The 26,256-nt window shown below is 42.1% G+C and overlaps 1 protein-coding gene across 1 annotated transcript in view; it reads right to left on the reverse strand.

Moving 5' to 3' along the window:
* LOC135217551 (terminal nucleotidyltransferase 4B-like) overlaps positions 1-25,998 on the reverse strand; it is a 44,104-nt gene extending 18,106 nt beyond the window's left edge. Inside the window, 5 exon segments of the mRNA XM_064253518.1 lie at positions 15,455-15,622; positions 15,624-15,692; positions 16,492-16,612; positions 19,517-19,687; positions 25,571-25,998. Coding sequence (XP_064109588.1) covers positions 15,455-15,622; positions 15,624-15,692; positions 16,492-16,612; positions 19,517-19,687; positions 25,571-25,941 — 900 coding nt within the window. The 5' untranslated portion in view covers positions 25,942-25,998.
* Between the last annotated feature and the right edge of the window lie 258 nt (positions 25,999-26,256).

Below are 26,256 nucleotides of genomic sequence, written 5' to 3' on the forward strand. Positions count from 1 at the left end.
AATTAGTCTCGTTCCCTCCGATGCCACAAATTTTCTTAGTACTTCCCCCAGCAATTTGAATGGGGGAAAGGCGTAGGCGTCTATGCCTGACCAATCCATGAGGAAAGCATTGATCGCCGTGGCTCTGGGACCTTCTTCTAGCGAGCAGAAGTTGTCTATCTTCCTGGAGAGGAACGTGGCAAACAGGTCGATCTGGGGTCTTCCCCAGAGGGACCACATTTGTCTGCAGACTTCTGAGTGGAGCATCCACTCTGTCGGGAGTACCTGGTTCTTTCTGCTCAACCTGTCTGCCCTTAGGTTTTTTTACCCCTTGAACAACCTTGTCCGGCAGAATTATGCCCCGTTCCTCTGTCCAGTTAATAGAATCTCTCGCTATTTCGTTCAGTGAGAAAGAGTGAGTGCCCCCTTGATTCCGGATGTAAGCCAGAGCTGTGGTATTGTCGGAATTGACTTGAACTACCACTCCTCTGACTTCCGCTTCGAAGTATTCCAGGGCTAGATGAATCGCCGGGAGTTCCTTCGCATTGATGTGCAGTGTAGCCTGTTGTTTGGTCCAGGTACCCGCCACTCCCTTTGGACCCAGTGTTGCTCCCCAACCTGTTTCCGAGGCATCGGAAAACAACACTCGGTGAGGGTTCCAAATCAAGAGGGACACCCCTTCGTTCTTTGTTAATGGGGTTAACCACCACTTCAGGTCGGATTTTATCCCCTGTTGAATGGGAAAACAGTCTGACAAGTCTCCTGTCTTTTGACTCCACATTTGTTTGAGATAAAACTGCAGAGGTCTGAGATTTAATCTCCCTAGGGAAATGAACTGCTCTAACGAGGAACGGGTGCCCACCAGACTGAGCCATTCCCTCGCCGAGGTCCGTTCTTTCCCTAAGAAGTTCGAGACTTTTTCTAAGCCTCGAGCAATTCTCTCTTGTGATGGAAACGCCCAAAAACCCCAAGAATCCATCTGTATCCCCAGATAGACTATGTTCTGTCTGGGGATCAATTGTGATTTCTCGAGGTTCACGAGTAGTCCCAGAGATTTTGTCAAATCCAAAGTCTTCTCCAAGTCCTTCAAGCACTGAAGTTCCGATTTTGCTCTTATTAGCCAATCGTCCAGATAAAGGGATATATTTACCCCTTCTAGATGTAGCCATCTCGCAACATTCATCATTAGCCTCGTGAACACTTGAGGGGCCGTAGACAGGCCGAAGCATAGGGCTCGGAATTGGAATACTTTTCCCTGCATCATGAATCGGAGATATTTCTTCGATGATGGATGCAGGGGGACATGAAAGTAAGCATCTTGTAGATCTAAGGAGACCATCCAATCTCCTGGACGAAGAGCCGCAAGAACCGATTTTGATGTTTCCATAGAGAACTTTGTGTTCTCTACAAATCGGTTCAATGCGCTCACATCCAGGACCGGTCTCCACCCTCGCGAGGATTTCGGAACCAGAAAAAGACTGTTGTAGAATCCTCGGGAATGCGGATCCCGAACCAATTCGGTGGCCTCCTTTTGCAACATCTTCTGTTCTAAAAACCAGTTGCAATAATGCTTTTCTTTCTTGGTCAGGGCGGGGGTCCCTGTATTGGGCTAACAGTTCCCTCGGGTTCGTTGTCAAGGGAGGCCTGTCTCAAAAGGGGATCATATATCCCTTCGTTACCACTGAAAGGGACCATATTTCTGCCTCTCTCAGAGTCCATTCTTTGGAAAATTTCCGAAGTCTGGCTCCTACCGGTGCTTGAAGGACTGGCGTCTCATTTTGCTTTCTTGATAGGTCTGAATGAAGACCTACCTCTCTTCTGTATTCCTCTCTTCTTAAAGGAGGGTCTGGCAGAGGAGCTCCCTAGAAAGGGCTGTTGAGGAGTACGATTCTCTCTCTTAACAGGAACCGAAGTCCCTGATTTCTTTGCAGATTGGGCCAAGAGATCTTGCGTGGCCTTTTCTGTCAAAGAATGAGAAATGTCCTTCACTAGTTGTGCAGGAAACAATTGGTCCAAAAGAGGAGCATAAAGAAGAGATGACCTCTGAATGGGAGTAACTGCTTTCGTCAGAAAGGAACTAAATAAGACTCTCTTCTTCAGAATTCCAGTTCCAAAAAGCGAGGCCACCTCTCCTGATCCATCTTGAACCGCTTTGTCCATGCAGGACAGTACACTATAAAGGACTTCTGGGCTAAGAGATTCATTCTCTTGAGTCTTCTTGGCCAACACCCCAAGGACCAGTCTAAGAAGTTAAAACTTCTAGGACATTAACAATCCTTGAGAAGATGGTCCATCTCAGAAGTCCCCCTTGTGATCTTTGCCGATGACAAGGCTTGTCTCCTTGACGAATCCACCAGATTCGAAAAATCTGCTTCGGCAGTGGTAGGGAGAGCTAGACCCAGTGATTCGCCCGTCTCGTACCAAATTCCCTTCTTTCCTGATAGATTGGAAAGAGGGCAGGCAAAGACTGTCTTCCCCGCCTTCTCCTTGGATTTAAACCAATTTCCTACGAATCGGAGAGCCTTATTCATGGAAATGGTTGGCTTCATTTTAACGAAAGATGATGGCTTCGAGACCTTCGTACTTGTAAATAAAGACCTCGGAGAAGGAGGAGCAGTAGGGCTTAAAGTCCCCAACTCTTGAAGTAAGAGGGCTGCCAGCGTCCTTGTAATCGTGACAATCCTGTAGCTGAGTGGTCTTCCGAGTCCGAAACTTCTTCCAAATCCAACTCCATTTCCGAAGAGGATTGTTTATTTTCAATAGGAGACTCTCGCAAGAATGACGGCCGCCTGTGCGGCAACTTGCATCCCTACGAGAGATAGGTTGATCCTGCAACACGACCTTATCCTTCTCCTGGCTAGAGCGACGGCCGCCTGTGCGGCACCTTTCTCTCCTGTCAGAGGAAGGATGTCCTCTCCTATCGCTTTCCACGGAACCACCCATATCCTGACAAGGGCTACGGCCGCCTGTGCGGCACCTAGATTTCCTGTCAGGTAAAGGTTTATCCTTCCGAAAGCTAGACAAAACCTCTTGGCTTAATTGCCTTTTGGAAGAAGTCCGTATCTTTTGGCGCCTGGATGGCGCTTGTGGCTCATTGCGCCAGGTTGGCGCTTGTGGCTCCTTGCGCCAGGTTGGCGCTTGTGGCTCCTTGCGCCAGGTTGGCGCTTGTGGCTCCTTGCGCCAGGTTGGCGCTTGTGGCTCCTTGCGCCAGGCTGGCGCTTCTGGCGCATTTCGGCAGGGTGGCGCTTCTGGCGCATTGCGCCAGGCTGGCGCTTCTGGTGCATTGCGCCAGGCTGGCGCTTCTGGTGCATTGCGCCAGGCTGGCGCTTCTGACTCATATGGAGCTTCTAGTGCGTCTTGGCGCTTTTGGCGCATTCTTCATACTCATCCGAGTAGAATCGGCAACTTTTACGTCCGTTTCTTCTTTCCTTCCCTTCGTTCTCTTTATCGGAAGGAAAGAGTCCTTTCTTCTGGGAGTCTCCTTCGTAAAAACTCCTACCAAAGCGGAGAGCTGCTCCTGTACATTCAGTAAAATTTTCGCAGCAGCATTCTCTTTCTCCTTTCCCGATTCAGGTGAAGGAGGTCTAGAATAGGAAGGTGACTCTGATTTACGTTTAGAAATTAATTCGCTTTTCTTCCTTTCACATGGAGATCCATCGGAGAAAAGCTCAGGGCTTGAATTCAAAGTTGGAGCCTTCCAACTCCTTTTTAAGGGGCGTGACAGTTCATCAGAGCTCCAGCCCCTTACATTAGGTGAAGAATCTGAAGACGAAAAATGAAGTTTTTATTGTAAAACTAATATTGTAATACCTACCTGAACACCTGAATAAGCCTGGTCACTTACCAGCCCGAACCATCATTTATTAAAAATTTACCAAATCTTTGGTTAAAATAAACGATCAGTGTTGCCAATCTCCTGGCAAAGACCCTCGTTACCTAGTTACCAGCCCACCGCTGGTAGCCCTGCCTCACGGGGCGGTCACACCTGCCCTCTCACGTCAATCATAACTCAATAACTCTGTATGAGAGGGGAGGAGGGTGGGAATCATTCAGGTGTTCAGGTAGGTATTACAATATTAGTTTTACAATAAAAACTTCATATTGCAATACACCCCCTGAACACCTGAATAAGCCAGATTAACAACATTAATTTGGAGGTGGGGAATCAAATCTACCCAGCCCTCCACTGTACCAGTTGTCAGTCAATATAATTGAGTACGCGGGTCAGTCTCAAGTTCATTTGTCACTCGTCCAAACTAATCTCCCATGTGTGGCCTTCTAGGCCTCCCATATGTGGAGGGCAAAAAACTCCCTGCACTCTACCCTAGGTCAAAACTCACTGAGTGCGGGAGGGATACAAACCTGTTTCCTCTCAGCTGGCTATGTGCCTCACCTGAGTAGAGGAAAAACTGAAGACCTCCCATGTGGCTCTCAGCCTCTCTGTATGGAGGGAACTGAAGACCTCCCTTGGCCTCTTGGCCTCTCTGTATGGAGGGAATCTGAAGACCTCCCATGTGGCTCTCGGCCTCTCATGTATGGAGGGAAACTGAAGACCTCCCATGTGGCCTTAGGCCTCTCATTTACGGAAGAGACAACCATGTCCATCGGTGCGTCTGCGACGGTGTCGTCGATCTAGTGATGTCCTCTCTTGTAGTGTTGTACCTGCCTGTCTGTACTCTGCCTGGTTGACACTTGGAAGAATACCCTCAGATAGACCCAGACATGTTCTTTCCTATCTGTCCTAATACTTAAAATCCTCTCGTGATATATCATATCATGAATACCTTATACATATTCCTAATATTCGCTCCCTACTCTAATACTAACTCAGACAGCAAGATTGTTGGGTTTAAAAATAGAATTTAGGCCAAAGGCCAAGTATTGGGACCTATGAGGTCAGTCAGCGCTGAAGGGAAATTGACAGTTTGAAAAGGTGTGACAGGAAGAAAAACCTGTTGCACAATGAGACCAGTGTTAGGAGAGCGTGGAAAATAGGATGAGAGAATATGAAATCAGAAAAGTAAGAGAGAGAGAGAGAGAGAGAGAGAGAGAGAGAGAGAGAGAGAGAGAGAGAGAGAGAGAGAGAGAGAGAGAGAAATTACAATCGTCTAACATCTCCACCTCCGTAAATTGCACCCTCTTCTACGTTAAAAGGGTATTATCTTAACGATAATATACTCGTATAACTCCGTACAGCTATGAACAACCGAACGAGAACTTGTTGTTAATGCGATCGACTCCTATAACAACATCACTTTATTGTATTGATCAGCGTGTGACAGTAATCGAATCCGATAGCAACATCCGTTATTGTATTCATCCGCGTGCGACGGTAATTACTGTATTCATGTTATAAATGCAGCTGAATGCTAATAAGGCAAAATTACGCTGCATCAGCAACCTGGACAGAAGTCCCGCTTTTTGTATGAATTCAAACGCAGCCGTGTAAAAGAACTAATAGCATGAAAGAGCTCATTACTGTTGTTTTCACACAGACAAAGGATTAATAAAGTATTATAAAGTGAAGGTCGTCAATACCTGTGAAAAAGAGCGAAAAACGAACGGAATCCTAAATTTAACGCCATCTAACCCGAGGGAAAAACTAGCTTCCAATGAGACGTATCAGTCAAATTTTTGTCTTAAATTACATTGTAAGACGAACAGTATGACTTCGTTCCATAAGTTAAGTATCCAGATATTCATTAATATGCTAACTAGGGACAAAAACATTAGCCGAGACCAAGTGATATGGTTGAATCTGGAGCAAAAAAAGACTAGCCGGCATCTTGTCCGTCTAAGCCACACCTCCTTACAATAGTGTTGTTTGACGACAAGCTAGTGTAATTGTAATTTAATTGAAAAGTAATAAAATAATATTTAAAGGTAATTAAATTAACTTTATTAGGCCTAATATTAATTTCAGTTGTCATTGTAATTTGATAATACGACTGGTAATAATTTGTAACTGTAATTGACATAAGCGCAATGTAATTACTGACGGCAATAGTCTGTTGTTAAACGTATGAAGACGTTATACATACGAATTCCTTATATCTGACATCTGATTATATGCCCCTAGATAGATACCTCATTGACTATGTTAAATGTCAACATAGTTAAACACACGTCTCCTTCAAGACGTTTGTACAAACTTGGCATAAGTGAGAGTGTTGTTACGTTAGTCATTTTAGGCAATCAGGAGAGAATGAGATGGATACGGCGACGCAAACCCGTAATCGTCATCCGCTGATTCCAGCGTGAATGACTGCCGAGTTAGTGTTTATACTACGCTAATATGATGATACATATAATACAATTATAATGCTTTAGTCGGACAGAATCCGATCTTATTCTGTCGATTACATTCATATTAATTTAATATCCCCTGATCGGATTCTCGTTTCGTTTTCATTACAACCTGTACTGAATTATCCGAAGTCAGATGCCTTGAGCCTACAGCGTTAGCCAAAATATAAAAATAACTACCGATATGTGTACAGCGAATACTTTAGGCTAGGCTAGGCTACTGAATATGCATACGATATATCATCGTGAACACTAGGCTAACCGTAGTTAATTTTATTCGATTTCTCTCCATACTGAATATCGTAAGTCAATATGCATTGAACGGAGAATTAGTTGATTATTAACAATTATCGTAGTCGTATAAGTAGAGGAAAGTAACCTTAAAGACGAAGGAGCATATCTGAAAAACCAATCATGGCCTAAAAGCTTCTGATGCAAGGAACTCGAAGCAGGAAAAAAGACTAAAGATGCTCTAAGGACACGTGCCTCTATAACGACTACTTTTTAATAGAAAACCGACCCAAAGAAGCCTGCACTTCTCTTCCTAAACTAAACACTATGTAGCCTATTATCCCTACTCGTCTATACTGACCTAAGTTTTATCATCCAGAAGAACTTGCACATCGAGGGAAGGGGAATCTGCTGCCAACACTGCCTGCTCCGCGTCAGGGGGGACGGCGGATCCTGCCCTGTGGGCTTGCGGATCCCCATAACCCCCAGCACCGGTTAGGGCTGGTTTCTGGAACAGGCAGGGAGCTGGAAAAAGAAACGATTAGTAATTTCAGTACCCCTATTGCTCGATCTAACCTCACTTAATTCTTGACATAAAATCGGTAACAGAGATGTCATACTCGATGTCAGCCTACTCTCAAGTCTCTTAAAGAGCACTGTCTCTAAGTCTTTATCTTGATCTACGTTAGGCTCTTCCTGTCCTACACTTACTTCTTAATACGAGACCTTTCCTATGTTGAGATACCTTAACATCTGGTCCAAAGGACCACTCCCTGACATTCCAAACATCTGGTCTTTATATTATATTATTAACAAAGGCCTACAATTTTACGCATAAGGAGTGACTATCGTGTCATAGGGTACTCATCCTTTTGTTCTTGCATTGTGGCAAAGACGATACGTTGTTGAACTTCCGCTCGTCGTTTTCTGTGATGTCGTGGCCGAGAATGCAGTAGTCGTTGTCGTAGCTTGTGTTGTTTCTTCCTTTGCAGAATCAATGTCTGATGACAAGGTATTAAGAGCAATCCAACCGTAATCCAAAGGGATGCGTAATTCGTCACCAAAATCAATCAAATAAAAGGTGCAAATGAAGGCCGGGCAAGACCAAAAAAGAGTTCGCTGTGGCTACATCTGTACTCCACCGCGAACGATAAGTGATTGACGTGAGAGGGCAGGTGTGACCGGCCCGTGAGGCAGGGCTACCAGCGGTGGGCTGGTAACTAGGTAACGAGGGTGTTTGCCAGGAGATTGACAACACTGATCGTTTATTTTCAACCAAAGATTTGGTAAATTTTTAATAAATGATGGTTCGGGCTGGTAAGTGACAGGCTTATTCAGGTGTTCAGGGGGTGATTGCAATAATGAAATTTTCATTATTAAAATGAAGTTTTATTGTATACTTACCGAACAATTATAGAGCCGTGATTTCCACGAGCGGCAGGATACTAAATTCAAATTTAGCGCGTCGGCGTCGCCAACACTGGTGGTGATGACGTCATCTCCCTCCACTCGCGGGAGAACCAGGTACAACTGCCCAGGTGAATCCAATTCTTTCTGCCCGTCCGTCCACCTAAGGGGAGGAGGTGGGTATAATCATAATTGTTCGGTAAGTGTACCAATAAAACTTCATTTTAATAATGAAAATTTCATTTTTATTGTAGTGTCTTACCGAAACAATTATAGAGCTGATTACACTTTATGGAAGGTGGGATTCAGTGGACCACTAGTATTTTAAATGGTTACATTTATTGCAATACCAGTAAAACACTCAAGGTGTCTGTTGTACCTTACCTTGTAAGAGAGCTACAGCAGACTGTTTACTGCCTCTGGTCGGTGCTCTTCTTACTATTGTAGAGGAATTGGAATTTGCCCAAAAGTTAGCCTCTACAGGAGTGGAACTTCCTTCCGTAGTTCAAGCGAGTCAAGGCTGACTGACGGAGGGATAGTAACAACAAAGATTGCCCTTGCCCTGGGCTAAGACCAGAAATTCAATCATACAAAAACATTTGTCACCAACCACCAGATTTAAAAACATATATACCCAACCATTGTAAAATCTGACCTAACAGACTGGTGAGTATCCCAGGTACTCAGTACCCCCAGCTTCCTTGAACTCGACAACCTATTCAAGGTGAAAAAAGTTAGCATAGAGGTGACGACCCCTGTGCCGTTTCTCCCAACATCCATGCCAGAAACCGCCACCGGACCTAACGTTTTACAATTCTCGAAAACCGTTTCTATCTCTTTGAGATAATGACTCGCAAAAACCGAATTCGATCTCCAGAAACGTGCTCTGAAGAATCGAAGCTAAAGATAAATTCTTCCCTGAATGCTAAAGAAGTTGCCACTGCTCTAACCTCGTGAGCTTTAACTCTCAGAACGGAAAGATTGTCGTTCTCGGACTGCGAGTGAGCTTCCCTGATAAGCTCTCTAATAAAGAACGATATAGCATTCTTAGAAAGAGGACGAGAGGGATTTTGAACCGAGGTCCAGAGCTTAGAAGATTGTCCTCTGATACCCTTAGTGGCAAACAGATACTGCTTAATAGACCCTGGACTGGACATAAGAGCCTTTCTTCCTCCTCATGTCCAACCAAATCAGATAAGTTCCTTACCACAAAACTCCTCCGGCCAAGGATTAGAAGGATTCTCATTTTTTTGGCTAGAAAGGTCAAAGATACCGAAAATACAGCATTGCCTTGAGAGAAACCGACTCTTTTGTCTATAGCGTGCAATTCGCTGACACGCTTAGCAGAAGCTAGTGCAATAAAAAGAAGAGTGCCTTCTTAGTCAGGTTCCTGAGTGAAGCCGACTTCAAAGGCTCAAACGGTGGCCCCATGAGGAACTTAAGCACCAATCTAAGTTCCAAGCCACTGTATCTTGCGGGAGCTTAGTGGTTTCGAAAGACCTAATGAGGTCCGACAGATCTGAATTGGAGGAAATATCCAAACCTCGATGTCGAAAAACCGAAGAGAGCATGGCTCTATATCCTCTGATCGTCGAAGGAGCCAGTTTCTTAGAGTTCCTAAGAAATAGAAGAAAATCTGCTATTTCTGTTAAAGAGGGTCGCAGAAGTAGAGACTTTAGCACTTTCTACACCACTCTCTGAAGATTCTCACTTCCCTGATAGAGTTTGTTAGAAGGACTCTCTCCTACAACGAGCGATAGCTTCTGCAGCTCTTCTTGAAAATCCTTTCGCTCTGACAAGATTCCGGACAGTCTGAACCCTGTCAGAGCTAGAGCGGACAAGTTTTGGTGGAACCTCTTGAAGTGAGGTTGTTTGAGAAGCCACTTCTCTGGAGGAAGAAGTCTGGGGAAGTCTACTAACAACTGGAGAAGGTCCGGGAACCACTCTTTCCTGGGCCAAAAAGGGGAGCGATTAACGTTTAGCGTTACATTGCTGTGCGACATGAACTTGTTCAGCACCTCTCTTATTAGACCGAACGGAGGGAATGCATAAGCTTCCAGACCCGACCAATCCAACGAGCATTGCGTCCACGACCAAGCTAGAGGATCTGGGACTGGAGAACAAAAGAGAGGAAGACGGTTGTTCCTCGATGTCGCGAACAGGTCTATTGACGGTCGTCCCAAAGGCGCCAAAGTTTCTGACAAATCTTGTTGTCCAAAGTCCACTCCAGAGGTAACACTTGTTGTTGACGACTTAACTCGTCCGCCAGGACGTTCATCTTTCCCGGAACAAATCTCGGGACTAGCTGAACCTTCGCTTCGTTTGACCCACAGGAGGAGATCCTTGGCTACTTCGTACAGAGAGAAAGACTGAGTCCCCCCCTGTTTCCGCACGTACGAGAGAGCCGTGGAGTTGTCGGAATGCACTGCCACTACTCGGCCTTCTACTAAGCTCCGAAACTGTCTGAGCCTAAGAAAATTGCTAACAGTTCCTTACATTTATGTGAACTTCTTCTCCTTCTCCGACCAAGCTCCTGAAGTCCGTTGATTTCCCAGTAGGGCTCCCCAACCTGTGTCCCGATGCGTCGGAAAAGAACTGTAGGTTCGGGAGGATGGGTCTAAATCTAACCTTCTTCCAACCTTGCTCGAGAGAGCCACCACCTTAGGTCCTCTTTTATTTGATCTGTGACAGGAAAGGTAATCGAGTCTGGTTGTGTCTTCCTGCACCAAGAGGCTCTCAGGAAAAAAACTGACAGGTCTCATGTGCCAGTCTTCCCAACGTCACAAATTTCTCCACTGACGTCAATTGCCCAAGGAGCCTCATCCACTGATTGGCAGAACTTACCTTTTTGTCCAAGAACTCCTGAACTGTCTCCAGAACAGCCTTGAACCCTCTTCGGGGACAGAAAAGCCCGAAAAACTTGAGCATTCAGAATCATCCCCAAATAAAGGATGCTCTGAGATGGAACCAACTGGGACTTCTGTTTTGTTGACCAGAATTCCTAACTTTCTGGCAAGATCCAGAGTTGTTCCAAGGTCCTTCATGCACCGACTCTCTGATTCCGACCGGAGAAGCCAATCGTCCAGATAGAGGGAGAGTTCTTACTCCTAATATGTGTAGCCAGCTTCCTATCGGGGATAGAACCCTGGTGAAAACTTGAGGAGCGTCGCTAGTCCGAAGCAAAGCGCCCCGAAAGTGAAACACCTTGCCTCTGAACATGAACCTCAGGTACTTCCGAGATTCGCGATGTATCGGAATGTGAAAATAAGCGTCTTGCATGTCCAGAGAGACCATCCAATCCCCCTGTCTGATGGACTCCAGAACCGACCGAGGTGGGCTCCATATGAAATTTTGTTTTCTGGACATGCAAGTTCAGGGTGCTCACATCCAAAACCGGCCTCCAGCCCCCTGATGACTTGGGAACTACAAAAAGGCGATTGTAAAAGCCTGGAGGAAAATCCCCTTCTATCTGTTCTATCGCTTCTTTGAGAACAAGCGCTTCCACTTCTGCGGCTAGCGCCAGAAATTTGTCTGAGCCCGGAGAGTATGCCTGGAATGGAATTGGCACAGGTGAGAGCGAGGGAGGTGAAACGAGAGGAATACGATAGCCGAACTTGAGTACTTGCACTACCCAGGCTTCTGCTCCCTCTGTTTCCCATTCCTCCCAAAACAGAGCCAGCCTGGCTCCCAACCTGGTGCATGAAGAACCGAGCTTTCATTTGGAAGGTTTGTTAACCTTGGCCGAGGCCTTAGACTGAGGTCGCAAATTCGATTTCGGCCGAAAGAAGCGCTTGGGTTTTCTCCCTCGAAAAGGCACTTGGGCCAGAGGAGAAACCGAAAGGAACAGTCTCCACAGGAGCTTTAGGTCTCTTAGTAGACTGTGCCAGTAAATCCGAAGTAGATTTCTTATCTAGCGCAGACGAAATTGACAACACTACATCGTCTGGAAAGAGGTTATCTTTCACAAAAGGAGCAAACAAGAGAGCAGACTTCTGTTGGGACGTAACCCTTTTAGAAGCAAAGGAGCACCAAAGTTGCCTTTTCTTAAGGGTACCAAAGGCGATGAGCGAAGCTAACTATCACATCCATCTCTAATGGATTTGTCCGCACAGGACAGAACACCAATCCAATCCTCCGCTAAACTCCTGGGAAAGAGAAGGACACAGTCTTCGATCTTGGCCGCTAAAGCGCCAATAGTCCAATCAAGGAAGCTAAGACTTCCAAAAGTTTAAATTGATTCTTTACAACGTGGTCCAACTCAGGCGCTGTAAAGAAAACTTTCGCTGCGGCGAAAGCAGATCTTCTAGAGAGTCGATTAACTGGAGAAGTCCCTCCCGGGAGGAGGCAGAAACTCCCAGAGAAGGAGCTTCCCCAGTTACATAAAACTTATACCTCTTACGAAGCAACTTAGAGGGAGGGTAAGCAAAAAGAGCCTTCCCTAAGTCTCTTTTCCTTTTTATAGACATCCATTTCTCCGTCTCTTTTCAACGAATGTCTAACCGCTTTAGATAGAACAAGAATTTTGGGAGGAGAGGGTCCTGAAGGTTTTCCTCCTCATCAAAAAAGTCGAAGTTGGGAGCGCGGAGCCGCTTTCTCAAAATAATCTGGATAAGATACCAGAAGAAAAAAATCTAAGGAGACGTGAATAACACGAGAGGTGATGTGAATCCTCCTCCTCTACTTCTTCTTCATTCTCCGATACCGCCGAAGAAGTAGACGGAACTACAACGGATCTGAAGGTTTCGAACCACCCTTGGACTCATTCATCCAGTTGGTTAACATCTCTAACTGCTTGCGCAAAGGCGCCAGAGACGAATCAAAAAACAGTTAACGAAGGCTTGGAAGAGCCTAAATGTTCAGCAGGAGGCGGAAAAAACTACTTGCGCCTCGCTCGGAGCCGCCGAAATTCGAGGCGAAACAGGCGCATCAGGCGTAACAGACGAAAAAGCGCCTAAAGAAACACCCTTAGAACTGCTAGCTACAGCGCTAAAACCACAATCTCTACTAGTATTATGGAGCCGAAAAAAGGCACAGATTGAGGCGACGAACGAGCCGCTAACGGCCCGCGGGGAGCGCAACCCTACTCTCAGGCTCCGTTATACCGCTTGACTGGAGGAGGAGGCGAAGAAATCGGCGCCTGAACGCCTCTTAAAAGGGACGCGAAACGGCGAATCTCGCCAAGAGCGCCGCGTGACCGGAGACGAATCGCTTGAATCATTCGAAAGGCGTCTGACCGCAACACCTTTCCAACGCTTAACCGAGCCCTGTTGAGGCGCAACAGGCTCAACAAGAGAGGCGCCTGTCTGTGGGCAAATCCGATCGACTCCCTTGGACTTCCGGTATGTCTTCTCCCCGGTGCGGGGGAGCTGGACAGTGACCTTTGTCTAGGAGACGTGTCAGACAGACAGACGCACCTCAACTACACTCTACCTGAGGCCGCTTTCTCCAAAAACGTCTTTACTGAAGGCCGCTTTCCCAAAACGTTTTCTTCTTAACTGAATTACCAAGTTGCAAAACCGTATCGCTAGTACCGAAAATTTCTGATCTAACCTCGATTCCAGACTGGCAATGGTGTCGGAAGAAACTACACGGGAAGCCGGAGAAGTGGGATTAGTAGGAGGAATAGGAGGTGTAGTTAAAGGAGACATAACAATTGAGGAGAAACAGAAGGAACAGATGCATCGCAAGACGAAGCAGAGCTAAGTCTACTTTCCCTAAGCGCTGCTTTTCTAATTCTTGTCTTTAGCTAATTTCTCCGAGTATGAACTAAAAAACTTCCATTGAGAATCAGTCCAATCACTACACTCGTTACATGTTCGATCTGCTGAACAAACCTGTCCCCTACACTTAACACATTTAGTGTGAGAATCATATTCTAACTTGGATAATCTAGTTTTACATCCTGAGATGCAAAACCTAACTCCCGACGGACTAGAATCCGACATGGCAACGCCTAAATAAAAAGCAAAATAACAAACAACGCCAAAAAAGAGTCTTACTTCACCAATTCCGAAGATCAATTCCACCAGAAAAAAAAAAGCGAAGCAAAGTCATCCAACCGCACCGACCACCGATGTTCACCGGACGCCGGCAGGAAAAGAATTGGATTCACCTGGGCAGTTGTACCTGGTTCTCCCGCGAGTGGAGGGAGATGACGTCATCACCACCAGTGTTGGCGACGCCGACGCGCTAAATTTGAATTTAGTATCCTGCCGCTCGTGGAAATCACGGCTCTATAATTGTTCGGTAAGACACTACAATAAAAACACTGTTTTAGGATGCTTTTTCGGTAGCGATCCTTGGCAGTTCGGGTCGTCACAGAATCTGCCGAGGGGACGCCTGATCGGTGGGGATTCTCCATAACCTCCGTAAGGCTTTTGACATTCCTTCTCCTCTGGGCCTATGAGCTTGGAAGAGGTCTAGGCCTGGGAGCGAGATGAAGCCGATCAGACGCACCCTCCACTGCACTAGGGACACTTAAATCACTATCACTGTGCTTACCTTGTAACGTCAGCATTTTACGTTCCATCCTTTGCAGTGCAGCTTTAAGATCTGCAATTTCCGTTGCTGGATTTGCAGTCTTAGTACAAGAGGAAGAAGATACAGGTTTAGGGTTAGGTGTGTTAATTTAAGTGACTCGTTAGAATGAGACCTACTTACGCTTCTGGAGGAAGCCTTCCTAGCCCTATCCATATCCAATTTCCTTAAATAGGAATTATTTAAATTCTTCCATTCTTCCTCATTCAAACCTACACATTCATCACAGGTGTTAGATATTGAGCATTCATTCATTCTACACCCCTTACAAAGTGTGAGAGGATCTACCGAAGCTTTCGGTAGCCTCACCATGCATCCCTCATTTACACACTGTCTTCTAACCGTAAAGCTAGAATCCGACATTATGAGAAATATCCAAAAACCAAGTCCAAATAACAGTCCACGAAACAAGAGCCATTGCCAAACAAACAAAGATCCAATATGTCACCAAAAAAAATAAAACCGGCTTTAGAAGATCAATAGCGATGAAAAAACACGAAAATCAAATCAGGAGTAACAACAACAATGTTGCTGTCACGGGCCGATAGAGAAAATCTGTCTTAGAAAACGGGAAATGATTCCTATTCCCGCCACCAGCGGCCGGGGGGCGGTAGATCACCTGACCTACCTGTAGTGTGTGCCGCGAAATTCGAATTTCTATCGGGGATGACGGAGTCTATAGCTAAGTATATATCTGACAGGTAAGTTGAATGCATAAAAATGGTTATTGTCGGGATAAATCGCACTAGGCTCAAAACCGAAGGTCAGAGGCAAAAATCATCTGCAGTTTTGAGATGTCCCAAGTCACCTTATTAAGTGGTATGAATGTCAAAGCCTGTCCTTAAAAAATGGCATTTAGAAGCAGATAGTAAACTGGGGAGAGAGAGAGAGAGAGAGGGGAGAGAGAGAGAGAGAGAGAGTACCCCGAGAGAGAGAGAGAGAGAGAGAGAGAGAGAGAGAGAGAGAGAGCTAAATTGTAACTCTTCTGACTAACCTGCAGGAAACTGATGGTCATCAAGATAAGAGAGTAAGAAGATATGCCACCAGTAAAGACTTCATTCAGGTCACGCTGCAATAAAAACTGTTTCAGCACCATAACCAACTTTGGCGAGCTGGAAAATATGACTTGTACTCCTTGATAGAGCTGGGCAGAATTGACACCAACTACTCATATTGAAGGAGATGTCAACTTTGATATCAGTCTCACTGTCAGTAAGCTTCACAATTGGCACCTGCAGAGGAAACAAATGAGGTCATATTGAACCTACTGAAAAATATTCTTAAAAATACCCTAAAATTACAATTTATGATAAAATAATGCATTACCTGCAAGAAATTGAACAGAGACAAATTCTTCCCTTAGTTTAATTTATCAACTATTTTAAAGCAATTCCTTAGAGCCAGGCATTTTTGAAGGTTCATGTACAAAACCAACAATGCCTGAGAAAACTATGTATACTATTACACAATCTATGAACGAAAGAAAGATTTGACATGTCAAGAGATTCAGCCAAATGTAGCATAATCACTATGAAAGAACAGAAAACTTAGGAATGTGTTTCTTCACATATGAATTTCATTACAGCTTCCAATGAAAGATTTACACTGAAAAAACTTGAAAGATAACATTTCATACAAGAAAATGATTCAAGGCTAATAGACTAAAAAGATCTATAACACACAAAATAATAATAATTTATACTGAACTTGTAAGTTTTGTAACACGAAAAATCCAGGCTGTACTACATCAAATAAGGAAAATATTTGTCTAAAAAATACAAGCTTAGGACCACTGCTCCACATACAATGTTTTTACTGTAATTCACATTTTCTATTAACCATAAACTATGAAATATGTAGTAAAATTCCATGAGGAAAAGATCCATCAATCATCCCACCACCAGTTGAATAAAGTAAAATTCTATGGCTCAATGCCAAATGGAAACATTTGGATCTGTAAAGAAAAAAAAATTAAATAAATAAAAGTTCCAAAAATAAACTTTTTGAGTCAACACCAAAGAATTTACTTACTGACGCTCTATCCAAGACTTTGAGTGAGCTGGGCTCTGCTATTCTATTGTCTAGAAGAGCTTTCTCTAAGGTACGAAGAGGAAGTGCATCCCATTTTCCAATCACCACCAGATCTATATCACTGAAAGGAAAGAGAATATTATTGCAAATGTTGATCAAATTAATATGACAAATCTTTCATCTATTAAAATAAACAAAAGAAAATAAAAAAAATTCCAACATGTTAAACAAACACTGAATGGGATGGTGATGTTTGATCTTGTCAAAGTAATGCAAATTTGGCTGCTCTATCAACATTCTATCCTCAATTCTGTTCATACCCAACCACAAGGGCAAGAATCAAACATATCTCAACATTTGTACTCTGTAAACTCAACCAGAGAGAGAGAGAGAGAGAGAGAGAGAGAGAGAGAGAGAATGCTCAGCACACAGTACTTTGCACAGTATAGTATGACCAATCTCCTTTTGTTTCCCTCACTGGTCTATTTTTAGTATTTCTCTGCTTAAAATATGATATGCAGTAAACTTTGCATTTCCCCAAGTTAACAAAATGGCAAGAAAATCATATTGAAACATAACAGCGGTATGACCTTCCTCAGCTTCAAAGTTATCAGGACACTTTTTCAGTGGCTGATAACAGACACTTATCATTTATCCTTAATTCATATAGACAATATATATAAAGAAGTAACTTATCAGGAACAGTAAGATATTAGTTTACAAACACACTTCCCTTTAGTTTTATCATCAGGTATACAACAAAACATACTGTACCCTAAATTATTTCTATTATACCTATACTATACAAAAAAAAAAAAAAAAAAAAAAAAAAAAAAAAAAAACAAAAAAAAAAAAAAAAAAAAAAAAAAAAAAAAAAAATTTATATATATATATATATATATATATATATATATATATATATATATATATATATATATATATATATATATCTGTTGTCAGAACATAAGAATAAGAAAGCAAAACCACCTACTCTCCAGCTCAAACTTCTTAGTCATAACCCAAATTAAAAATAATTAAGCCTGAAAAATAGCAGTGGTTTTAAAATTTTGCTTTTACAACGATGAAAAATTAATAATCTAAAAGAGCAAGGACAGAGAAAACTGAATTGGATAATGCATTAAGTTGTCATACTCCCATATTACAAGATCTTGCCCAAAAGACTATCTGTCATTGGGAAAGGCTGGAAGGCAAATAAAAAAAAAATACTTTCAGAAATTCATATGCAAAACACCACAAAGGCAGGGTGTACCCCTGTTATCACTGATAAGTGGCAGCATAATCAACCAACTTAATTCCCAAGTCTAATATTCATTTATTTTTTCCTTAAATATAAGAAGTTATTCTGTAAATAAGATGTAGGTCACAAAAATTTTGTAAGATGACAAATACTGTCATATACATATAAATTAAAATATTCTTAAAATAAAAATTAATATATAAACTGCACTTACTATGTTGCATGATGTTTGATTTACAAATCATAAAGCGAATGTTAAGTATAAATTTAAAACAAATACCCATTACGTATTATGAGTTATAACATAAGCATACAATGAGTTTTGCATCTTCCATGTAACTCTTAATTGCATGAGATGTCAATCTCTGAAGTCACTTAGAACTTCCAGGAAGATGAACTTCCTTTGCATATACGTAATGCTGAAGAAATAACACTAACACCTTTGAAAATATTAAAATATTAAACAGTTTAGAATTCCTCGAGTACAATTCTAAACCACCACATTAAATTAAAGATGAAAATATACCGAGTGTGAACTCTACAGCTGAAATTGTGATTTTTACTGCAGAATTTATCTAAACTCAATACTACATGTAACGAAAATTTGTATCAATGATAAACACAATTACATGAGTCATTAACCATGATAAGCCTTAATCTGTTAATGAAACCAATTTACATCAACTTGAAAAGATAGATGGAAAAAGGGAATTCCAAACAGTGCAACAAGAAGTTTCAAGCCAGCAGTCCACTATCTGCCAATCGCCATATTATTCAGTCTTCCGGGCAACTTTCGAGTTTTCGAACCTACACCAAGTTCTTGCTGATTTAGTATTCATATTTTTTTTTTTTTGTGTTCTTGCCAAGGTGTTCCACCAGTGTATTCTTTTACCCTGCCTTTTCGTGTTTAAGGGTTCAGTGAGATTTTCACTTAAGATACCTTTGGGGCTAGCCCTCTGGTAAAGACACTGTCGCAGAACTTTAGTTCATCTGGAGACTGGTGTACCTGGCTTCCTCACAGCCTTAGACCTATGTATAGTTATCACTTACTAGCTCTGTTTTGGCCAAATGTCACAAAAGTATACCAATTTTTTTTTTTTATTCTTGAGAAGTCCCAGGCAAATGGTTTCCTCGATGCACCAATCCTGTGAAATTCATGCTTGCTCGTCCTTTTCACTACCGGGTCCGTGGTATCCAGTACCAAGCCCTCTGCCCAGTTCTGCATGCTGCCAACAAGTGGTCACAGGACCTCTGATATTGTATTCTCCATACCTGCATCTATGATAATTACAATGTTTTCCTGAACTAGGATTCTAAGGTATGATGTTGGAAAGGTACTTGATGATTTTTAGTCCACCTTTTGGGGAAGTATACCCTTCACCCCCACAATCTGTAGGAGTTTGACATGACACTCATCACTGATTACCCTTAAGGGTAACATTCCTCAGGGTGGGCCCAGCACATTTCTATCACTGTTCCCTCCATGACAAGGTAAAGTTGTGCCTATTTGGGTAGCAATTATATGTATTTCAAGGGAAGGATGCTAATTATCTAGAGAAGTACTACTGTCTGACATCAGGCATAGCTAAACACCACACCACTTCAAATACTAAATTACTTTGATCTATTTCCTCGTTAATTTTACCCAATTACTTAAATTTTTTACTCAATGAGTCTTCCATAAATTCAAGACTAAATAAAAAATAAATCAAAAATACTCTACACATTACTGTTCAAATTCTCAATGTTGTATACCCAGTGACTCACCTAGTAGGCAAGTAAAGACCAGTTCGAAAGCTGCCAAAGATCTCTACTCTCGCTTGAGGCCAGAGTCCAACTATGACTTGCTCTATACGTTCTACAACCCTTTTGCGCATATTATGCTCCTCTTCTGTGGGGCACATCCATGAGTAGAAATCCTCCATCTCTTGATGTAACCTAGGGGAAGAAGCAACAAAATCAAAAAAGAAATTCAACAGTTCCCTATCCAATTTCCTTGAATACTGGGAGGAAATTTAGCCAATGGCATTTTACATATCACTAGGAGGACTTTTAGTCATTTGGCAATCTGAAAACAGGTAGGAACATCTCAACAGAAAGGCAAAATAAAAACCATGTTAATCAAAATCTATACTTAAAACTATTTTTTTTTTCAGAAATGACATCAAGTACCAATATTACAATCTCTACAGAGTACAGTACCTCATTCACTGACCTGACATACAGTGAGGTACAATATAGACACACAGAACATTTTATTGCAGGATTACTGAGATGCCTCCAAAACTCCTCAATACTTTGCCAATTAAACCAAGAAAAGGCATTTTCACACGGGAGATTTCTATAAGCATTTCAATGGGCCAAGTAACAGCTATGAACTGTACCAGATAAGGCAGGACACTATTACAGGAGCGGTTACTATACTAAGTTTACTTACAGTTGCCAGTTCGCTAAGAAATTCCTTGTGTGAATTTAGGGTAAAAATATGGTTACTCAAGGTTTTGGTATAAGCTTTTAATGGTAATTTAAGTTGGTCTAACTTAACTTTAGTTATCACTCCAGATTTTCTAAATCAGACTTCAAAATACATAAAAAAAAAAAATTGATTTGCATAAACAATAATCCCAAAATAAATGCATTAACACAAAATATGGTATATGTATTTACGTTATCGTGATTCTTGTATTTGGTAAGAAAGTAGGAATCACAGTTTTTTTACTGAAGTTATTAATAGTAATAATAATAATAAAAATAATAATAATAAAACTGAACCTAGGTTAAGGTAGGTTAACATAAGATCTCTTAGGGACCTGCGTTATTTTCCTAAGGTACATAACCTTTAAACATTTCAGCTATCCAGGCTAACTGGCATTTACCAGTTAAAAAGAACAGCAACAACACAAGTCTCATATGGAGAGTGAACTGCTGAGGCAGCAGGGCCCACCACGAGGCAGGCAATGGCCCTTTGGGCAAATGCTCTGCAAAAGCATATGAGGTGTTTCCTGGGATGCCCAGGAGGACTTACAAAGCCTTCAGCAAATCCTTCATGTCCTGGCGAGGGTAAGGGAATATCATAGCAACCAAGATCCCAGCTGAAGCAAGCCCAATTCAATTGCCATTTAAACTGTATGTACCATCGGCAGAAGGAGCAAGGAGATGATTAACATTCTAACAACAGGAGGTGTAAAGCTCAGTGTATAGTATTCTTCCAACTAGAATAGGAATAAGACAGTGCACCTTATTCCCCCTACAGTTAGAGGAGTAGGGCTGTGTTATGTTCCCTCAACAGTTGTGGCATAAGGTTTGTATTATCTCCTCTGGTTGTTATGAAAATAATAAGGCTTATAGTATGCATTACTTCACATTATTCTAGGAATATGGCTTGTGGTAGTGTTTCCCCCAACTGCAATATGAAAAAGGCATGTGTTATCCCCCCCAAAATGCCTTGGCATTTCCAATAACTGTCACGGGAATACAGACACCACTCTACTTACGAACATTCAACTTATAAACATTCAGATACAAACAAACAGGATCACAAATTAAAATTGTGTTCAAATCGCTCCCCTCTGCCACACGTAGGCTCAAATTTTGTTTTGCATGCTTTTTCTGTATATGTATACAGTAGTAAATGTACAGTGAATTGTGTTTTAGGATGAAAAAATAACTGTATTGACTATATAAATCATACTGTATTTAAATGGGCATGTAGAGTACATTAACGAATTCACAAACAATTCAACATACAAATGGCCTGTCCAGAACATAACGGATTCACAAGTAGAGTGGTGTATGTGGTGTGTTATTCCCTGAATTATCATAGGTTTAAGACTAATAGTGGACTTACAATTATGTGAAGCTTCCAGTATGCACTGGAAAGTCATTAAGCATAGAGGGTATGATAAGGTTTATCAAGTGTAATTCACCCTGGTGTAAAACAGTGGGGATTCAAACTTTTGTTGGGGAAGTTTGTTACTTCCCTGTTTGCTTGTGGACCAAGGGTTTCATTATGCATTATGTATGTTTGGAGCTAACAGAAAATGAAGGATTATACTTGATAGTAACCTACTAAAGGGAAATACATTATTATTATTTCTGTCTTTATGAGCGCTTGCCTCTAGGTTGGCCTAAGCAAGTTACTGCCAATTTTTAGAAAAGATAAGATGGTCTAATGCTAGCATAGGCTTTTGTCTGTAGAGGAAGTCCATAAAAAAAAAAAAAAAAAAAAAAATTAGTGTAACCTAAAGGAAGCTAAAACTCAAACAGAATTATCACAGCTTTCCAAGATAAGGCTGGGAAATTTAACAACTTAACCTGCCTTTTTTTATTTCTTTTTCAACTTCAATTACATATCTTTTTCCAGAAGTTATCTGAGAAGTCACCATGTCTTCGAATGTGATGGTCAGATGGCTGTAGCCATCCCAAATTACAGCAAGATCGAAACAAAAAGTTTATCTATAGACCCTGCGTTACAGTTATGCTTCCTGGGAGATAGATGGTTGACATGAAGGGGGTTGTGTATACTAAGTAACCTCCTGGTCTCGGCTCATGATATAAAAATACACCTTTGTAAATTTACAGTACAACTGAGTGTATATATATATATATATATATATATATATATATATATATTATAGGCTATAAATCAAGACTTCTTTATAAAAAAATTGAATTATTTCAACGAGCAATAATTACTAGAAAAAATGGTAAAATCTGTTTCCCCCATTATGGGAAAACTGGAATAAAAATATATTTGTTGCATCAGAAATAGTGTAGTTCCAACGGATTTAACATTTATTTTGACCGCAAACCATCCGATTTAGAGATTTACTATGTAATTGGAGTTAAAACAACAATTTTTCCAGAAAAATCAGTGTTTGTAACCGTGTTTTTATTGTTTTTGTTTCATATGTTGTAATGAACAGTTGTAAAAGCACAGATTTCTGTTCAGAAGAAAAAAACTGCATAACCCAACAATTATAGGGGACCAGGTGGGAACTGGGGTTTTGGGTGGGGTCAAATGATATTTCCAAAAAAAAAAAAAAAAAAACCACTTTTATGTTAGAAAACAAATCCTTAAAGCAGTCAAGTATACCAGACCTTAATCTTTTGTCACAAACCCTAAACTAAACCAGCTAACCTAACAAAACCCGCCCAACCTAACCTAGAAGGCCCCCGGTCACAGACCCTAGACCTACCTAAACCTGCGACACCCCCTTTACCCCAGCTAAATTTCAATATATATTTTGCTTAGTCACTTCTTACCTTAAATGGAACCTGACGATGAAGACATGGAAGGTTGTGGTTGAGACTTGTGAATGATCTATGCCTATGGGAACACGTGCCTCAGATTGTGGAGGATACAATTGGCTGGCTGTAATGAACCTATTCACAACCTCAGGAGTACCATAATAACTAACATGAAATCGAGCGATCATCTCAAAATAAGAATACCGACATAAATTGCACATCTGCACCGCAGGATCCATGACAGCTAAGTAACGACTCGCGAGACTGTTGAATGTATAGATACCGGTAGGTTTCAAAATCGCAGGTGATTGGACATAATGAAAAATGCAACCAATCAAGAGTTCAGTATTTTCATTGTACCTATAGTTTTAAAGCGAAAACAAACGACAATCAGGCGTTTCTCCCACAATGAAATAGGAAAAAAGCAAAATACTATCAGTTACAATAGTATATTGCACTAAAAACAGATCCTTGGGATAAGAATGAGACAAAAAATTTCTTAAGAATGGGGCCAGAAATGAATGATAATTTGATTATGTGTGACCACTGTCATAGACAAAAAAAATTATAAGGGAAAAAAATGGCCAATGATAACTCTTGAAAAAAAAAAACCCTGTAATTTCATTGGAAGAGCAACATTACTTGCAGGAAGCTAATAGTAACTCTTGAAAAGATCTCCATATTTTGATTGGAGTGACATTAGTGGGATGAGGAAATGCGCATTTAAGCAAATATTGTCACATTACGTAATGGGGAGGAGCCAAGAATGATGAAAACAGATATACAAACTAACAAGAGCTACCTCACATACCCATAGAAAGATATACACTGAACTTAGAAAAAGTCAAGACCTACAATATCTCAAATATTTTTTTTCTCTGTAAGTATGCATTACCGACAATAATGTATTGAGAAGTGTTATGTTATCACGTGCTTTACTCGGGAAAAATATTGATATAATAAGATTTCCCATAATGGTTGTAACTATAATAATAACGAAAAAAACTGATGATTAAAAGATACAAAAGCAATTACTTGGGCTAATATCCCCCAGTATAATACTTCATATGCAACATTCGATAAGTGAATATCCCTTGTTATCAGGATTATCCACCCAACAACAGGTCAGACAGCAAATACCTAATATGCACTATTAGAATTTAGCCTAAAAGGAATTGAATGAGGGTAGTTTGCAAAACGATGGGATCAGGCTCTAACACTACCTCCGAACAGAAAGTTAGTCCATTGTTTCCAATGTTTAGTGTTAATTCATGGGTCCATGTGAGGGGTGAAGGTGGGCCCCAGCCAGGTCAAGACATGGTGCCATAAGTGAAGTTAGGAGGGTAAGGTCTGTTTGGGTTTGGACATAGTAGTAGCCTAGGAAAGGTTAGGTTTCCTTTTTAACAGCAGAACACCTGTTCCCGTTGTTCTACACTCACTCATTAGGTGGATTATTAATTTCAGGCCTAGGACCTATCATGTCATTCGTGCTGAAAATAATGCTGAAAAAAGTGTTAGGAGAGGGTGGAAAGCTAGAATATAAATGGAGGTATAGTAAATGGAATAACACTGGTTGCAGTTAGGGGCTGAAGTGACACAGCCAGCAACCTCAAGTACTGCGTCCATTGCACTGCATGATGTCTACTGACACCACCACTCCACTGGATTCATCCTAAAAGGGACACCAGTGGGAAACAGGATTTTCGGATGCTTGTTGCAATTCATGCTGTCAATCATTCTGTTCTTGGATAAAATCAATGGGTTTAAATATGCTGACCAAGTCCACCAATGATAGTCTGCAGAAAGATGGGATCAGACCTTTATGTTGTTTTTAGTGTTACTTGGAGGGGTACGGGAGGGCAAAGTCCCCTGGCCAGATCAGGGTACAGCACCTTAAGTGAGGACAGGAAGGAAAAGTAAGGTTAGGTCACGACATGGCATTCTAGGGAAGGATAGATTGGTTTTCATCTCCAGAACCTGTTCCTGTCGTTCTACACTTGCCCCTCATCCTGTAACCCCAAAATAGACATTAGTCAAGAGCCAGCATCCGTCGAAGCAATACACAGAAACCTGTACTTTCCATTCATATGAAGTGTTTTCTCCCTAGTCACAAATTAAGGCCATAATTTCCAATTTTCGGGGTGTTCGCACTACGGTAGCCATTCGATATTTTACCCAAGGTCACTAGCTTCAAAATAACATGGGATACATGAGGCTAGGCTAGGTTAAATTTGACAGCCTGAGTAGTGGTTACACGTGGTTTTCATCAACCTGTCAACTGCTGTCGAACCAGAACCTGCTGGTCTTCCTCTGAAAGCCACTGGCTCAGGGTAAATGAAGGTAGTATTCCTCGCGTTCCCGATAATACTAATGTCTTAACAGAGCCCATGTCAATTCCCTCACCTCGCCTCCCATAATGGCCCACCTGGGTCAATCCATAATCAGTTTTAACCATGAACCTCTCAGCGTCCAGCCTGGCCTACCCAGGGCACCCTAGCTTAACCTACAGAACGTGGCGACGAGTGACGGGGCTAGGCTACGCACGCACGCCCACCCGAAAGTGGTACTCACCCATGGACGCCCAGATCGTAGGTCCTGGAGGTGTGCGCCCGCCAGGGGCATCCCCCGAACTGGCCGATGAGATGCCTATAGTTTTGGTTGAGGCCATAGGTCGATGCCCGATTGGCATCATGGCGTTTCCTCTTCGTCCTGTTGTAGTAAGTGTTGTTGTTGTTGGCGTTCTCCTCGTCCTCCTCGTCGTCGGCGGCCCCACGGATGGGGATGTACTCCGGCGTGTTGTTCATGGGGAACGACTCGGAGTCGTCGTCGATCTCGTTGATATTCATGTTGTGGAGACCCTGCTGGGTGGACCAGATCCTGTCCCAAAGTATCCTCGCCGGACCTAACTGTTCTGGCTGGAACCACCCAATGCTCGGATCCATATCACACCCCCTCCCCCACCACCACCACCCACCTCCTGACGACGCGTCTATTTGGGGAGTAGAAGCTTTTAAAAAAATACGCCAAGAGACACGAGGGGGCATTCCACTGCATAAACACAACTTTCGACACCATCGTTCTGATGATCTTCCTCGACCACTACCACTCTACTCGCCGAGTCAATTGAGAGTCCGAAGACCCATTTTCAGACGTCTTCTTATATTCCTTTCGAGACTCAGGTCGCTTCATGACATTAAATATATGAAAACGATCTCGAAAATAGCTGTCGGGAATGAATCGTATAATTCTTGAATGCG

Source organism: Macrobrachium nipponense, chromosome 7 (assembly GCF_015104395.2).
Source record: "Macrobrachium nipponense isolate FS-2020 chromosome 7, ASM1510439v2, whole genome shotgun sequence".
Taxonomy (NCBI): domain Eukaryota; kingdom Metazoa; phylum Arthropoda; class Malacostraca; order Decapoda; family Palaemonidae; genus Macrobrachium; species Macrobrachium nipponense.